The sequence below is a fragment of the Somniosus microcephalus genome, unplaced genomic scaffold (genome assembly GCF_052327205.1).
Source record: "Somniosus microcephalus isolate GS21.2 unplaced genomic scaffold, FLI_Smic_1.0 unresolved_chr2, whole genome shotgun sequence".
Classification (NCBI taxonomy): Eukaryota; Metazoa; Chordata; class Chondrichthyes; order Squaliformes; family Somniosidae; genus Somniosus; species Somniosus microcephalus.
In genome coordinates this window covers 18,474,470-18,492,538 of record NW_028225180.1, presented here as the reverse complement: position 1 = coordinate 18,492,538, position 18,069 = coordinate 18,474,470, and the positions used below count along the sequence as shown (strand labels likewise).

The 18,069-nt window shown below is 50.1% G+C and overlaps 1 protein-coding gene across 1 annotated transcript in view; it reads left to right on the top strand.

Annotated features, from left to right (window-relative positions):
- The window catches only part of LOC147092223 (NACHT, LRR and PYD domains-containing protein 3-like), a 77,488-nt gene that overhangs the window by 16,623 nt on the left and 42,796 nt on the right, over window positions 1-18,069 (top strand). Inside the window, exons 2-3 of the mRNA XM_085975887.1 lie at window positions 1,863-2,008; window positions 7,196-7,359. Of these exons, the coding sequence (XP_085832013.1) occupies window positions 1,873-2,008; window positions 7,196-7,359 (300 nt within the window). The 5' untranslated portion in view covers window positions 1,863-1,872. The remainder of the gene's footprint in view (window positions 1-1,862; window positions 2,009-7,195; window positions 7,360-18,069) is intronic.

Here is an 18,069-nt window from a genome sequence, read left to right as displayed (position 1 = left end):
ACGGTCAGAGCTGATCCTGTATCTAGCTCCATTTTAACTGGGGACCCCGCTATTGTGAGGGTAACCCAAATGGTCTGGTAATCTTCTTTGGCAATTACATTATGTAATTTGAGACAGCTTAGTCTCTTGTTTCCGGAGTTGCTATCGCTCTTCTGGTCTTCGGAGCTACTGTCCGTCATCATTTGTACCTTCCTGTACTTTTCCTTATTGACCTTTTTACTGTCAGCGGATTTTTTTCCAGATCGGCATACACGTGCAATGTGTCCCATCTTTCCGCATTGCCTGCATGCTTTGTCCTTGAACCAGCAGTCCCTCTGGTCATGGGTGGATCTGCCGCAGCGATAACATCTCTCGAAACCCCGTGTCATTTCATGGGTGCCGAAGTCCTGTGGCTTTTGCTGTATCTCTGCAGCTCCTCTTGCTGCTGCTTCGTATGACACAGCCACACTGAAAGCCTTGTCCAGTGTCAAATCTTTCTCAGAAAGTAGTCTTTTCTGTGTTCCTTCGCTTAGGAGACCACAGACGAATTTGTCTCGTAGAGAATCTGCCAGTCCTGCCCCGAATTGGCAGTGCTTAGACAGCTTTCGTAATTCGGTGAGGTAATCAGCGTTACTTTCATTCTTGTGCTGATTCCTCCTGAAGAATTTGAATCGTTCCGCTATCAGCAGCGGTGTTGGGTTTAAGTGCTCCTGTAGGGTATCAACAATCTCCTTAAAATTCTTGTCCATCGGTTTGGCTGGAGTGATCAAGTTTCGTAACAGCCCGTATGTCCTTGCGCCCATCAGATTTAGAAGTACCGATGCCTTTTTATCATCCGCTACTTCATTCGCCTTGCAATATACCTCCACTCTTTCCACATATGTGGTCCAATCCTCTATATCACTATCGAAAGCAGTAATATTGCCAGTCTTCGGCATCCTGAAAATCAAAAATGGCGCCTCCCGCGCTTTTCCTTCTTCCCCCGCCGAGTCAAGATGGCGCTTTCCCGCCGCTGCCGCTGCTGCCAACGCTGTTCTCCGTGGTTCCCATTGCGACCTGCAGCTTTTCGCGGTATTTCTATTTTTAAAAAAAACATTTTAATATATATTTTTAATAGTTTCTCCGTTACTTGGAGAATCGTTCCCGTTGGACCCTCTGGGACTTTCCCCTCCCTCTGCTCGGTCCGAACGTCGACCTGCTTTGCAGCGCCGGCCGCCTCCTGAGTGTTCCACCCTCTGTCTCTCTTTGCTTCTGCTTTCCGACTCGCTGCCCGGCCCCGCTGCAGAGCCACCCGGTCGAGCCCCAGCCCGCCGCAGCCCAGGAAGGATCAGTGCACTACCTGCCACCAGCCCGTTTAGCTGGTGAAAACAGTTTTTTTTTCTTGCTTCGACCTTCGTCTGAGGAATCGATCTCCTTGAGGTGCTGCCGAATTGCAGGTAAGTTCGTTTCTAACTCGTCGCCACTGTTGGATCCGTGTGTTAATGGAGACACAGAATGCAGAAGTTGAGTTTACAAGTGTTTACTGAACAAAGTCTGGAGGTGAACTCACTACACAAGACACAATACAGGCTTATATACCCGAGTGGTCACTACTGGTACTACAGTACACAGGGGCTTCAAAAACATAGTTCCTCTTAAAGGTACATACACTACATTGGCTAGAACTCGATGGAGGCGGGACTAGAACCCCGAAAGATGTAGTCCCGCCTCCATTGATAAAATCCAGCCCCCGTCTCCACCTCATCGCTTTTTTTCCTCTTAAAAGGCCAGCTATCTTTGACCGCCTCTTTATAGAAGTGGCCTTTCGTGTTGGCCCCTGTCTTTCTTACACCATTCAGTGCAACTGCCAACGATGTCCTTTTAACTCTTTCCCCGCTGCACAGACAAACTGAGATGGGAAGCGCGCCGAGCAAAAGGAATCAGCCCGTACCCAGGAGGGGAAGAGCACCCCCTGGACCCACGGGCGGACGGAGTACGCCAAGAGGAGGAGGCACGAGCCGGGAAGGAGGCACTCAGACTAGGATAGCAGGTGGGTGGCTTAAGAGTCTTTCCGATCACAGGAGGCGGAACGTTTCACGTTTGGACAGGTTGGGCAGATGCATGGCAGATGCAGTATAACGTGGATAAATGCGAGGTTATCCACTTTGGTGGCAAAAACAGGAAGGCAGATTATTATCTGAACGGCAATAGATTGGGAGAAGGGGAAGTGCAACGAGACCTGGGTGTCCTTGTGCACCAGTCGCTGAAGGTAAGCATGCAGGTGCAGCAGGCGGTTAAGAAGGCAAATGGTATGTTGGCCTTCGCAGCGAGAGGGTTTGAGTACAAGAACAAGGATGTCTTGCTGCAGTTGTACAGGGCCTTGGTGAGACCACACCTTGAGTATTGTGTGCAGTTTTGGTCGCCTTATCTGAGGAAGGATGTTCTTGCCATGGAGGGAGTGCAGCGAAGATTCACCAGGCTGACACCTGGGATGGCAGGAATGACGTATGAAGAGAGATTGGGTCGATTGGGCTTGTACTCGCTGGAGTTTAGAAGAATGAGAGGGGATCTCATTGAAACTTATAAAATTCTGACAGGACTGGACAGACTAGATGCAGGAAGGATGTTCCCAATGGCGGGGAGTCCAGAACCAGGGGTCACAGTCTAAGGATAAGGGGTAAGCCATTTAGGACAGAGATGAGGAGGAATTTCTTCACCCAGAGAGTGGTGAACCTGTGGGATTCTCTACCACAGAAGGCAGTGGAGGCCAATTCATTAAATATATTCAAGAAGGAGTTGGATATATTTCTTAAGGCTAAGGGGAACAAGGGATATGGGGAGAAGGCAGGGACAGTGTACTGAATTTGGATGATCAGCCATGATCTCATTGAATGGCGGAGCAGGCTCGAGGGGCCGAATGGCCGACTCCTGCTCCTATCTTCGATGTTTCTCCATTCTCGAAATGTGCGGGCAGTGCTGGCATTTGTTGCCCGTTCCCTAGTTGATGCCGAGAGGCTGTTTCCCCTGGCTGGAGAGTCTAGAGCTAGGGGGGGGCATAGTCTCCGGGATAAGGGGCCGGCCAGTTAGGACTGAGGCGAGGAGGAATTTCTTCACTCAGAGGGTGGTGAACCTGTGGAATTCTCTGCCCCAGAGTGCTGTGGAGGCTCAAGTCGTTGAGTATATTCATATTTGACCCTGAAATGAGCTCCCGACCACATATCCGCGGCATAACTAAGACCGCCTGTTTCCACCTCCATAACATCGTCCATCTCCGCCCCTGCCACAGCTCATCCGTTGCTGAAATCCTCATCCCTGCCTTTGCTACCTCCAGACTCCGACTATTCCAGCGCGCTCCTGGCTGGCCTCCCACATTCCACTCTCTGTAAATGTGAGCTCATCCAAAAGTCGGCTGCCCATGTCCTCAGTCCCGTTCACCCATAAGCCCTGTGCTCGCTGACCTACACTGGCTCCCGGTTAAGCAACGCCTTGATTTCAAAATTCTCATCCAGGTTTTCAAATCCCTCCATGGCCTCGCAACCCCTCCCTATCTCTGTAATCTCCCCCAGACCTACAACCCTCCCTATCTCTGTAACCTCCTCCAGACCTACAACCCTCCCTATCTCTGTAACCTCCTCCAGCCCCTACAACCCTCCCTATCTCTGTAACCTCCAGCCCTATAACCCTCCCTATCTCTGTAACCGCCTCCAGCCCCTACAACCCTCCCTATCTCTGTAACCTCCTCCAGACCCTACAACCCTCCCTATCTATGTAACCTCCTCCAGCCCCTACAACCCTCCCTATCTCTGTAACCTCCTCCAGCACCTACAACCCTCCCTATCTCTGTAACCTCCTCCAGATCTACAACCCTCCCTATCTCTGTAACCTCCTCCAGACCTACAACCCTCCCCATTTCTGCAACCTCCTCCAGCCCTACAACCCTCCCTATCTCTGTAACCTCCAGCCCTATAACCCTCCCTATCTCTGTAACCTCCTCCAGCCCCTACAACCCTCCCTATCTCTGTAACCTCCTCCAGCCCTACAACCCTCCCTATATCTGTAACCTCCTACAGCCCCTACAATCCTCCCTATCTATGTAACCTCCTCCAGCCCCAACAATCCTCCCTATCTCTGTAACCTCCTCCAGCCCTACAACCCTCCCTATCTATGTAACCTCCTCCAGCCCCTACAATCCTCCCTATCTCTGTAACCTCCTCCAGCCCTACAACCCACCCTATCTCTGTAACCTCCTACAGCCCCGACAACCCTCCCTATCTCTGTAACCTCCTCCAGCCCCTACAACCCTCCCTATCTCTGTAACCTCTTCCAGCCCCTACAACCCTCCCTATCTCTGTAACCTCCTCCAGCACCTACAACCCTCCCTATCTCTGTAACCTCCTCCAGACCTACAACCCTCCCTATCTCTGTAACCTCCTCCAGCCCTACAACCCTCCCTATCTCTGTAACCTCCTCCAGACCTACAACCCTCCCTATTTCTGCAACCTCCTCCAGCCGTACAACCCTCCCTATCTCTGTAACCTCCAGCCCTATAACCCTCCCTATCTCTGTAACCTCCTCCAGCCCCTACAACCCTCCCTATCTCTGTAACCTCCTCCAGCCCCTAAAACCCTCCCTATCTCTGTAACCTCCTCCAGCCCCTACAACCCTCCCTATCTCTGTAACCTCCTACAGCCCCGACAACCCTCCCTATCTCTGTAACCTCCTCCAGCCCCTACAACCCTCCCTATCTCTGTAATCTCCTCCAGCCCTACAACCCTCCCTATCTCTGTAACCTCCTCCAGCCCCTACAATCCTCCCTATCTCTGTAACCTCCTCCAGCCCCTACAACGCTCCCTATCTCTGTAACCTCCTCCAGCACCTACAACCCTCCCTATCTCTGTAACCTCCTCCAGCCCCTACAATCCCCCCTATCTCTGTAACCTCCTCCAGCCCCTACAACCCTCCCTATCGCTGTAACCTCCTCCAGCCCCTACAACGCTCCCTATCTCTGTAACCTCCTCCAGCCCCTACAACCCTCCCTATCTCTGTAACCTCCCCCAGCCCTACAACCCTCCCTATCTCTGTAACCTCCTCCAGCCCCTACAACCATCCCTATCTCTGTAACCTCCTCCAGCCCCTACAACCCTCCCTATCGCTGTTACCGCCTCCAGCCCCTACAACCCTCCCTATCTCTGTAACCTCCTGCAGCCCTACAACCCTCCCTATCTCTGTAACCTCCTCCAGCCCCTACAACCCTCCCTATCTCTGTAACCTCCTGCAGCCCTACAACCCTCCCTATCTCTGTAACCTCCTCCAGCCCCTACAACCCTCCCTATCTCTGTAACCTCCTGCAGCCCTACAACCCTCCCTATCTCTGTAACCTCCTCCAGCCCTACAACCCTCCCTATCTCTGTAACCTCCTGCAGCCCTACAACCCTCCCTATCTCTGTAACCTCCTCCAGCCCCTACAACCCTCCCTATCTCTGTAACCTCCTCCAGCCCTACAACCCTCCCTATCTCTGTAACCTCCTCCAGCCCCTACAACCCTCCCTATCTCTGTAACCTCCTCCAGCCCCTGCAACCCTCCCTATCTCTGTAACCTCCTCCAGCCCCTACAACCCTCCCTATCTCTGTAACCTCCTCCAGCCCCTACAACACTCCCTATCTCTGTAACCTCCTCCAGCCCCTACAACCCTCCCTATCTCTGTAACCTCCTCCAGCCCTACAACCCTCCCTATCTCTGTAACCTCCTCCAGTCCTACAACCCTCCCTATCTCTGTAACCTCCTCCAGCCCCTACAATACTCCCTATCTCTGTAACCTCCTACAACCCTCCGAGGTATCTGCGCTCCTCCAATTCTGGCCTCTTGTGCATCCCCCGATTTCCATCGGTACGCCATTGTCGGCCGTGCCTTCAACTGCCTGGGCCCTAAGCTCTGGAATTCCCTCCCTAAACCTCTCCGCCTCTCTCTCCTCCTTTAAGACGCTCTTAAAACCTCCCTATTGGACCAAGCTTTTAGTCACCTGTCCTAATATCTCCTGCTGTGGCTCGGTGTCAACTTTTGTCAGCTAATGCTCCGGTGAAGAGCCTTGGGCCGTTTTACTACATTAATAGCTTGCTTTCTCTCTTTCTTTCTCTTTCATTTACTTTCTCCTTCTATACGTGGAGTTGAGGGTGAAGATCAGCCATGATCTTATTGAATGGCAGAGCGGGCTCGAAGGGCAGAATGGCCTTCTCCTGCTCCTATTTCTCACTCTCTCTCTCTCTCTGTCTGTCTCTTTCACTCTCTCTCTCGCTCTGTGTCTCTCTCTGTCTTTCTCTGTGTCTCTGTCTCTCACTCTCTCTCTGTGTCTCTCTTTGACTCTGTCTCTCACTCTGTCTCTCTCTCTCTCTCGTTCTGTCTCTCTGTCTTTCTCCGTGTCTCTCTCTGTGTCTTTCTCTGTCTCACTCTGTCTCTCACTGTCGCTCTGTGTCTCTCTCTGGCTCTCGCTCTCTGTCTCTCACTGTCGCTCTCTGTGTCTATCTGTCTGTCTCGCTGTCTGTCGCTCTCTCTGTCTCTCTCTCTGTCTGTCTGTCTCTCTGTCGCTCTGTGTGTGTCTCTCGGTCGCTCTCTGTCGTGGTCTCTTTGTCTCTGTCTGTCTGTCTGTTGCTCTCTGTCTCTCTGTCTCTCTCTGTCTCTCTCTCTGTTGCTCTGTGTGTGTCTCTCTCTGTCTCTCTCTGTGTCTCTCTGTCTCTCGCTCTGTCTCTCACTGTCGCTCTCTGTGTGTCTCTCTCTGTTCGCTGTCTCGCTCTCTCTGTCTCTTTCTGTCTGTCTCTCTGTCGCTCTGTGTGTGTCGCTCTCTCTCTCTGTCGCTCTCTTTGTCTCTGTCTGTCTGTTTCTCTCTGTCTCTCTCTGTTGCTCTGTGTGTGTCTCTCTCTCTGTGTCTCTCTGTCTCTCGCTCTCTGTCTCTCACTGTCACTCTCTGTGTCTCTCTCTGTCTCTCCATCTCTCTCTGTCTCTCTGTCTGTCTCTCTTGCTCTGTGTGTGTGTCTCTCTCTCTCTGTCGCTTTGTGTGTGTCTCTCTCTGTCGCTCTCTCTCTGTCTCTCTCTCTCTGTCTCTCTCTTTGTTTCTCTCTCTGTCTCTCTCTCTGTCTCTCTGTCACTCTGTGTGTGTCTCTCTCTCTGTCTGTCTCTCTGTTCAGATACCTGTTGCTGGAATGAATTAAATGCCGGGGGGTGGGTGTGTGCTTTTGTGTCCAGGTGCCGGCGGTGGGATCCAGGAGACGCTAGCGAGCTACAATGACCCCCAGCTGTTCCTGGTGACCAAGTTTTATCGGCAGCAGCTGCAGCGGGTGCTGGAGAGTTACGCGGTGGATCTGAGTGCCGCCTTGGCCGGGATTACCATATTTAAAGAAGAGGACGAGGTACGTGGGTGAGGCCCTGGGTCCCCCCGGTCAACCCAGGCAAGCGCGGATGCGACGTTTGGGGCTGCGGCATATTATGGGGTGTCGATAGGATGGAAGGGTGGGTTATATGGACAGGGACGGGTGAGGGCGGGGAAACGGTGTGGGGGAGGGTGGGCGGAGGGGGTTCACTGTATAGGACACGGTGGTGGTTTATCGATAGGACGCAGGGGCAAGCTGTAGAGGTCACGGGGTTGTAGAGGTCACGGGGGGACGGGTTGGTCAGGTCACCCTCTTCCGACCGAAAGATCTCGAGTTCTGCACAGAGCTGGATTAAACCGAGTGCATGTCAACAGACTGTTTTCTTTGGTCATTTGGAAAGAGTAGGAATTCGGAGAAGAGGGGGGAAGGAGTTGCTGCTTTTTGCCGACACTACGTGTAGTGCTTTGTGTTACAGGTAGATATTTAATTTCAGTTCCCATAACTTAATCTCGAGCAAGTAAGTAGTCAAGAAACGACACTGTAAACTTAAGTTACCTAAATACAAATTTAATTACATTTAATTATAACACTGTTGTGGAGTATTTTAAACCAACACTCGACACAAGGTTTTAGATCGATAGTCAAGTTGTCTTTATTGCACCGGTGGGAAGACAGTCTGCTCTGGCTTTAGCCAGACTTTTCCAAATTGTTACAGTAAACACTGATGTAAGAAAACTACTCAGCACTTGGTCTAAGCGTTAAACAAAGCTTTAATCAACTGTTTCACAACATGGAGGTCTAGTTGTGTCCTTCACTAGTTCCTGTTAAGAATGTCCTGCGCAAGCTGGGCCCGTGCCCGAGTATTTATACTCTCCCTGGACAGCACCACCCGCAGGCCGCTCAGTATTATTTCATAAGTCTTTCTTTCATGAATGGCTGATTCTCTTTTTCCGAGTGGCAGGCAGTGACTGGTGGGGTACCGCAGGGATCGGTCCTTGGACCCCAGCTATTCAGAATATATATTAATGATCTGGACGAGGGAACTTGATGTAATATCTCCAAATTTGCAGACGACACAAAGCTGGGTGGGCGTGTGTGCTGTGAGGAGGATGCCGAGAAACTCCAGGATGATTTGGACAGGTTGGGTGATTGGGCAGAAGCATGGCAGATGCAGTATAACATGGATAAATGCGAGGTTATCCACTTTGGTGGCAAAAACAGGAAGGCAGATTATTATCTGAATGGCAATAGATTGGGAGAAGGGGAAGTGCAACGAGACCTGGGTGTCCTTGTGCACCAGTCGCTGAAGGTAAGCATGCAGGTGCAGCAGGCGGTTAAGAAGGCAAATGGTATGTTGGCCTTCGTAGTGAGAGGGTTTGAGTACAGGAACAAGGATGCCTTGCTACATTTGTACAGGGCCTTGGTGAGACCACATCTTGAGTATTGTGTGCAGTTTTGGTCGCCTTATTTGAGGAAGGATGTTCTTGCCATGGAAGGAGTGCAGCGAAGATTCACCAGACTGATTCCTGGGATGGCAGGAATGACGTACGAGGAGAGATTGGGTTGATTGGGCTTGTACTCGCTGGAGTTTAGAAGAATGAGAGGGGATCTCATCGAAACTTACAAAATTCTAACAGGAATAGACAGACTAGATGCTGGAAGGATGTTCCCGATGGTCGGGGAGTCCAGAACCAGGGGTCACAGTCTAAGGATAAGGGGTAAGCCATTTAGGACAGAGATGAGGAGGAATTTCTTCACCCAGAGAGTGGTGAACCTGTGGAATTCTCTACCACACAAGGCAGTAGAGGCCAATTCATTAAATATATTCAAGAAGGAGTTGGATATATTTCTTAAGGCTAAAGGGATCAAGGGATATGGGGAGAAGGCAGGGACAGGGTACTGAATTTGGATGATCAGCCATGATCTCATTGAATGGCGGAGCAGGCGCGAGGGGCCGAATGGCCGACTCCTGCTCCGATCTTCTATGTTTAGCCAGACGTTTCCAAATTGTTACAGTAAACACTGATGTAAGAAAACTACTCGGCACTTGGTCTAAGCGTTAAACAAAGCTTTAATCAACTGTTTTACAACATGGGGGTCTAGTTGTGTCCTTCACTAGTTCCTGTTAAGAATGTCCTGCGCAAGCTGGGCCCGTGCCCGCGTATTTATGCTCTCCCTGGACAGCGCTACCCGCAGGCCGCTCAGTATTATTTCATAAGTCTTTCTTTCATGAATGACTTGATTCATGTCAAACACGACATTTTTATACATTAAAATACACATGGCAGCCTCATGCACAATTCATTCCTGCCGCCTGATTGGATCTTGGCCCGCATGCATCTTCACGGATTGGGTTCCGAATCTTAATATAAACATGTGTAAGCTGCCTCCTCAATCAATGACTCAAACCGCTGAATGCTGATTAACAGATACCTTGGGATGCGACCCAGATATCAAGTTTTTACGGGCAGCTGAAATCCCAGACACGCTGGGGTCGATTTTCAGTGTGCCGTGAGGCGGGCTTTTAGGCGTGCGGGGTGGGCAAAAATCCCGAATTCAGGGGTCCCGGCACCATCCCGCCCAAAACCCGCCTTCATGTAAGTTTCAGAGGCGGCGGGTACCTGCCCCGCACTGGGACCCGCCGACCTGAGGCGGGAAGGGATTAGTGCCAATTAACTGCCTGTTAACAGGTAGTTAACAGGCAGTTTTTAGCCTAATCCCTATTTTGAGGGGTGTCGTGTGGGATTCCCGACGGCTCCAAACCACGCCAGGTTAGAGCAGGCGGGCCGTCGGGTTGAAGGACTTGGAGGGGTCGCGATGTCGGTGTTCAGGTGAGTGATGGGTGCACGAGTGCAAAGGTAAGTGTGTTTGGTGTGTCTAAAGTGTGTAAAGAAGTTTAAATTACCTGTACTTACCTTTAAAGCCTTTCTTCCTCTCGGTTTCGGGAGTCCATCATCTCACCGGCACAGAAAGCAAAATGGCTGCGATCTGTCAAAAGTGACAGCCTGCAGCTTTCTGTGCCAGAGAGATTTCTAACTGAGTCTGTGTAGAAGGACTCAGGTTAGAAGTAAGACTGTCAGTGTTTGACAGCTTCAAACAGCTGTGAAACACTGATATTTCATCCGTCAACACGTCTTGACAGATGAAATTTCAATCTGTGACGTCACCTGTTGCCGGGTGGCCCTTAATTGGCCTGCTGAGCCCACTGGTTGTAGTCCCGCCTCCTTCCCGACTTCTGAATGAAAATCCAGCCCGCTGTCTGCATTTAATTGTTTTTAGCTTTCAAAGGTCAGCTTATCTTGACCTTCTTTATGGATGCGGTCTTTCATGTTGATCCCTCTTTCTTACACCATTCAGTGAAACTGCCAGCGATGTCAGTTTAACTCTTTCCCCACTGCGACACAAGGTCATACAGGGATGGCAGTGCAGGCGGTGTGCCGCAACTGCAGCCTGTGGGAGTTTGTGGGGAGCATTGTGGTCCCGGACAACCGCGTTTGCGGTAAGAAGCACCAAGGGGCAGAAAACATTGGTGGGACGAAAACAAAACACTGCCGATGCTAGAAATCTGAAATAAAAACAGAAAATGCTGGAGATACTCAGCAGGTCAGGCAGCATCTGTGGAGAGAGAAACGAGAGTTAACGTTTCAGGTCGATGACCTTGGTGTGCATGTACATGGATCCCTGAAGGCAGCAGGACAGGTAGATAAGGTGGTTAAAAAGGCAAATGGGATACTTGCCTTCATTAGCCGAGGCATAGAATATAAGAGCAGGGAGGTTATGATGGAGCTGTACAAAACGCTAGTTAGGCCACAGCTGGAATACTGTGTGCAGTTCTGGTCACCACACTATAGGAAGGATGTGATTGCATTGGAGAGGGTGCAGAGGAGATTCACCAGGATGTTACCTGGGCTGGAGCGCTTCAGCTATGAAGAGAGACCGGACAGACTGGGGTTGTTTTCTTTGGAGCAGAGAAGGCTGAGGGGGGACCTGATTGAGGTGTACAAAATTATGAGGGGCATAGATAGGGTAGATAGAAAGGAACTTTTCCCCTTAGTAGAGGGGTCAATAACCAGGGGGCATAGATTCAAGGTAAGGGGCAGGAGGTTTAGAGGGGATTTGAGGAAAAACTTTTTCACCCAGAGGGTGGTTGGAATCTGGAACTCACTGCCTGAAAGGGTGGTAGAGGCAGGAACCCTCACAACATTCAAGAAGCATTTGGATGAGCACTTGAAAAGCCATAGCATACAAGGCTACGGACCAAGTGCTGGAAAATGGGATCAGAATAGACAGGGCTTGATGGCTGGCGCGGACACGATGGGCCGAAGGGCCTCTTTCTGTGCTGTATAACTCTATAACTCGATGACCCTTCGTCAGAACTGGAAAAAGCTGGAGATGGAACAGGTGTTTAAGCAAGTGTAGGGGCAGGGAGAGGGGGGCGGGGAGGAAAGAACAAAAGGGAAGGTCTGGGATAGGGTGGAAGGCAGGAGAGATTAAGAGACAAAAGGGATGATGGTGCAAGACAAAAGGAGATGGTAATGGGACAAGTTAAGAAACAAAAGATGGCTCGAGATGAAGTGTAAATGGCGATGGCAGAATGATCGACAGCTGCCATGTGAGAGAGAGAGAAAAAAATGGAAAAAAAGATAGGGGCCGAGGTTAGGGTCTGAAATTGTTGAACTCGATGGTGAGGCTGTAAAGTGCCTAATCGGAAGATGAGGTGCTGTTCCTCGAGCTTACACTGAGCTTCATTGGAACAGTGCAAGAGGCAGAGGACGGTGAGGTCTGAGTGGGAGTGGGGCGGCGAATTAAAGTGACAGGCCACCGGAAGCATTAGTGGGAGTTGTCTATAGGCCTCCAAACAGCAGTGGTAATGTAGGGGATGGCATCAAACAGGAAATTAGAGATGCATGGAACAAGGGTACTACAGTAATCATGGGTGACTTTAATCTACATATAGACTGGCCCAACCAAATTAGCAATAATACTGTGGAGGATGAATTCCTGGAGTGTGTACGAGATGGTTTTTTTTAGACCAGTACGTTGAGGAGCCAACTAGGGAACAGGCTATCCTAGATTGGGTATTGTGCAATGAGAAGGGGTTAATTAATAATCTTGTTGTGCGGGGTCCTTTAGGGAAGAGTGATCATAACATGATAGAATTCTTCATTAAGATGGAAAGTGAAGTAGTCCAATCTGAATCTATGGTCCTAAATCTAAACAAAGGAAACTATGAAGGTATGAGGAGTGAGTTGGCTATGATAGATTGGGGAGCTTCATTAAAAGGCATGACGGTGGATAGGCAATGGCTAACATTTAAGGAACAAATGTATGAATTGCAACAGTTATTCTCGTTGCACAATACCCAATCTAGGGTAGCCTGTTCCCTAGTTGGCTCCTCAACGTACTGGTCTAAAAAACCATCTCGTACACACTCCAGGAATTCCTTTCTGGCGCAAAAACACAAAAGGAAAAGCGGCCCAACCATGGCTAACAAAAGAAATTAAGGATAGTATTAGATCCAAAGAGGAGTCATATAAAGTTGCCTGAAAAAGTAGCAAGCCTGAAGATTGGGAGCAGTTTAGAGTTCAGCAAAAAAGGACCAAGAGATTGATTAAGAGGGGAAAAATAGAGTATGAGAGTAAACTTGCAAGGAACATAAAAGCGGACTGTAAAAGCTTCTACAAGTTTTTAAAAAGAAAGAGATTAGTGAAGACAAAGTTAGGTCCCTTGCAGTCAGAAACGGGAGAATTTATAATGGGGAACAAGGAAATGGCAGAGCAATTAAACAAATATTTTGGTTCTGTCTTCACGGAAGAGGACACAAATAACTTCCCAGAAATGCTAGGGAACTAAGGGTCTAGTGAGAAGGAGGAATTAAAGGAAATTAGTATTAGTAAACAAATAGTGCTGGAGAAATTAATGGGACTGAAGGCCGATAAATCCCCAGGGCCTGATAATCTGCATCCCAGAGTACTAAAAGAGGTAGCCATGGAAATAGTGGATGCATTGGTTGTCATCTTCCAAAATTCTGTAGATTATGGAACAGTTCCTGCAGATTGGAGGGTGGCAAATGTAACCCCACTATTTAAAAAAGGAGAGAGAGAGAAAACGGGGAACTACAGACCGGTTAGCCTAACATCAGTAGTAGGGAAAATACTAGAGTATATTATAAAGGATGTGATAACAGGACACTTAGAAAATATCAACGGGATTAGACAAAGTCAACATGGATTTATGAAAGGGAAATCGTGTTTGACAAACTTACTGGAGTTTTTTGAGGATGTAACTGGTAGAATAGATAAGGGAGAACCAGTGGATGTGGTGTATTTGGATTTTCAGAAGGCCTTTGATAAAGTCCCACATAAGAGGTTAGTGTGCAAAATTAAAGCACATGGGATTGGGGGTAATATACTGGCCTGGATTGAAAATTGGTTAACAGACAGGAAACTGAGTAGGAATAAATGGGTCTTTCTCGGGGTGGCAGGCGGTGACTAGTGGGGTACCGCAGGGATCAGAGCTTGGGCCCCAGCTGTTCACAATATATATCAATGATTTGGATGAGGGGACCAAATGTAATATTTCCAAGTTTGCTGATGACACGAAACGAGGTGGGATTGTGAGTTGTGAGGAGGATGCAAAGAGGCTTCAAGGCGATTTAGACAAGTTGAGTGAGTGGGCAAATACATGGCAGATGCAGTATAATGTGGATAAATGTGAAGTTATCCACTTCGGTAGGAAAAACAGAAAGGCAGAGTATTATTTAAATGGTGATAGATTTGGAAATGTTGATGTACAAAGGGACCTGGGTGTCCTTGTACACCAGTCACTGAAAGCAAACAGTTAGGAAAGCAAATGGTGTGTTGCAAGAGGATTTGAGTACAGGAGCAAGGATGTCTTACTACAGTTATACAGAGCCTTGGTGAGCCCACACCTGGAGTACTGTGTGCAGTTTTGGTCTCCTTACCTAAGAAAGGATATACTTGCCATAGAAGGAGTGCAGCGAAGGTTCACCAGACTGATTCCTGGGATGGCAGGACTGTCGTATGAGGAGAGATTGGGTCGACTAGGCCTGTATTCACTAGAGTTTAGAAGAATGAGAGGGGATCTCATTGAAACGTATAAAATTCTGACAGGGCTTGACAGACTGGATGCAGGGAGGATGTTTCCCCTGGCTGGGGGGTCTAGAACCAGGGGTCACAGTCTCAGGATACAGGGTAGGACATTTAGGACTGAGATGAGGAGAAATTTCTTCACTCAGAGGTTGGTGAACCTGTGGAATTCTCTACCACAGAAGGCTGCGGAGGCCAAATCACTGAATATATTTAAGAAGGAGATAAATAGATTTCTAGACACAAAAGGCATCAAGGGGTATGGGGAGAGAGCGGGAATATGGTATTGAGATAGAGGATCAGCCATGATCATATTGAATGGTGGAGCAGGCTCGAAAGGCCGAATGCTCCTATTTTTCTGTTTCTATGTGCCTGCATCTTGAGGAACTTGAGCTCAGAGTTTTTGAGCTGGAGTCTCGAGTGCAGACATTGCGGGGCATCAGGGAGGGGGAGAGTTAGCTGGACACTTTGATCCAGGAGGCAGTCACACCCCTTAGGTTAGGTAGTGGTGCAGGTCTGGTTTGTGGTCAGGGACAGGAGGGTGTGACTGTAACTCAGGCAGGTAAGGGGACCCCAGGTGCAGTGCTGGCTGAGCCTCAGCCTTTGCCTTTGTCCAACAGGTATGAGGTTCTTGCTGCCTGTGTGGATGAGGGAAAAGCCTGCAGGATGGATGAGCAAGCTGACCATAGCACCATGGTGCAGGAGGCCATTCAAGTGGGGGGAGTGAAAGGGAATGTAGTTGTGGTCGGGGACAGTATAGTCAGGGGGATAGATACTGTTCGCTGTGGCCGCGACCGAGAGTTCCGAAGGTTGTGTTGCCTGCCCGGTGCCAAGGTTAAAGACATCTCCTCGCGGCTGGAGAAGAACTTGGAGTGGGAGGGGGAGGATCCATAGAAACATTGAAACATAGAAGATAGGAGCAGGAGTAGGCCATTCGGCCCCTCGAGCCTGCTCCGCCATTCAATGCGATCATGGCTGATCATCCAAATTCAGTACCCTGCCCCTGCCTTCTCCCCATATCCCTTGATCCCTTTAGCCTTAAGAAATATATCCAACTCCTTCTTGAATATATTTAACTAGCTGGGGAGCCCCGCGTTGCGAGGGCAATTTTGGGGCGCTTGGTCTCCCTGCCCCTGTGTGTCCCCCCTCTCCCTGTCATGTCCTCTCCCTGTCCTATCCCTCCCTCCCCTCCCCTCTCTCCCTCCCCTCCCCTCCCCTCCCTCCCCTCCCCTCCCCTCCCTCCCTCCCTCCCCTCCCCTGTCTCCCTCCCTCCCCTGTCTCCCTCCCTCCCCTCCCCTGTCTCCCTCCCTCCCCTCCCCTGTCTCCCCCACCCCCACACCTACCCTCGCCTACCCCCTCCCCCACTCCCCTCTGTCCCTCTCTCCGGCCCCTCCCCCTGCCTAGCGCCTGTGGTCCGGTGCCGCTGCGATAGCGGCCGGGCCGGGACGGACCGGAGCTGAGGTCCCCCGCGTATCGCACGGCTGATGGATGGCCGCTGTGGGCGGGCGGGCGGCGCATGCGCGGTCAGTGCGGGCGGCGCGAGCCCCCCGCGATTTCCCGAGGCTCGCCCCCCCCCCCCCGCGATTTCCCGAGGCTCGCCCCCCCCCCCCCCCTGCGATTTCCCGAGGCTCTCCGCCCCCCGCGATTTCCCGAGGCTCTCCCCCACCCCCGCGATTTCCCGAGGTTCTCCCCCCCGCGATTTCCCGAGGCTCTCCCACCCCCCCGCGATTTCCCGAGGCTCTCCCCCCCCCCCCCCCCCCTCCCGGGATTTCCCGAGGCTCTCCCCCCCCCCCCCTATTAAATTGTTATTTAATTCCCTAACACATCATTAAAATATTTACCTTAGTTCCCTAACACACAGAAAGTGTGGGGGGAAAAATTGTGAAAAATCAAGATGGCGGCCACTCACCTCGGTTCAGAAGGATAAGGCCCGCCCACACATGCACCGATTGGTCGAGCGGTCAGGTCACCGAAGCGTAGGATTGGTCAATCGTCGAGTCACTCGACACTCAACTGTAGGAAGGAACCCGCCGTCCGATTGGTGGACCTCGACGTCACACGGTCGCTAATGAGATGCTAATGAGCGGAACGCTGAACGTTTTCGGGATACCGCGGGCGGGATTTTTGTCCGGCCGAAACGTAAATACGCCTATGACTGGTCCGGAATCGCAAGCTTTCTTTTGAGGCGACGCGCGCGTCGGTACGCTCTGTAACTTTCAAACGTATAGAGAACGGACAGACAGACATCGGGACAGACAGAAGAGCCGCTTTATATGTATAGATGAATTGGCCTCTACTGCCTTCTGTGGTAGAGAATTCCACAGGTTCACCACTCTCTGGGTGAAGAAATTCCTCCTAATTTCTGTCCTAAATGGCCTACCCCTTATCCTTAGACTGTGACCCCTGGTTCTGGACTCCCCGACCATCGGGAACATCCTTCCTGCATCTAGTCTGTCCAGTCCTGTCAGAATTTTATAAGTTTCAATGAGATCCCCTCTCATTCTTCTAAACTCCAGCGAGTACAAGCCCAATCAACCCAATCTCTTCTCAGATGTCATTCCTGTCATCCCAGGTATCAGCTTGGTGAATCTTCGCTGCACTCCTTCCATGGCAAGAACATCCTTCCTCAGATAAGGCAACCAAAACTGCACACAATACTCAAGATGTGGTCTCACCAAGGCCCTGTACAACTGCAGCAAGACATCCTTGTTCCTGTACTCAAATCCTCTCGCTATGAAGGCCAACATGCCATTTGCCTTCTTAACTGCCTGCTGCACCTGCATGCTTACCTTCAGCGACTGGTGCACAAGGACACCCAGGTCTCGTTGCACTTCCCCTTCTCCCAATCTATTGCCATTCAGATAATAATCTGCCTTCCTGCTTTTGCCACCAAAGTGGATAACCTTGCATTTATCCACGTTATATTGCATCTGCCATGCTTTTGCCCAATCACCCAACCTGTCAAAATCATCCTGGAGTTTCTCGGCATCCTCCTCACAGCACACACGCCCACCCAGCTTTGTGTCATCTGCAAATTTGGAGATATTACATCTAGTTCCCTTGTCTAGATCATTAATATATATTGTGAATAGCTGGGGTCCAAGGACAGATCCCTGCGGTACCCCACTAGTCACTGCCTGCCACTCGGAAAAAGACCCGTTTATTCCAACTCTTTGCTTTCTGTCTGCCAACCAGTTCTCTATCCAAGTCAATACCTTGCCCCCAATCCCATGTGCCTTAACTTTACACGCTAATCTCTTATGCGGGACCTTATCGAAAGCCTTCTGAAAGTCCAAATACGTCACATCCACTGGTTCTGCCTTATCTATTTTACCAGTTACATCCTCAAAAAATTCCAGTAGATTAATCAAGCACGATTTACCTTTTGTAAATCCATGTTGACTTTGTCCGATCCTGTCACTGCTTTCCAAGTGCTCTGCTATTACATCTTTTATAATAATGGACTCTAGCATTTTTCCCACTACCAATGTCAGGCTTACCGGTTGTCGTGGTCCACGTAGGAACCAACGACATAGGTAGAACTAGGAATGAGGTCCTGCTGAGTGAGTTCGAGGAGCTAGGATCCAAATGAAAAAGCAGAACCTCAAAGGTAATCATCTCTGGATTGTTACCTGAGCCA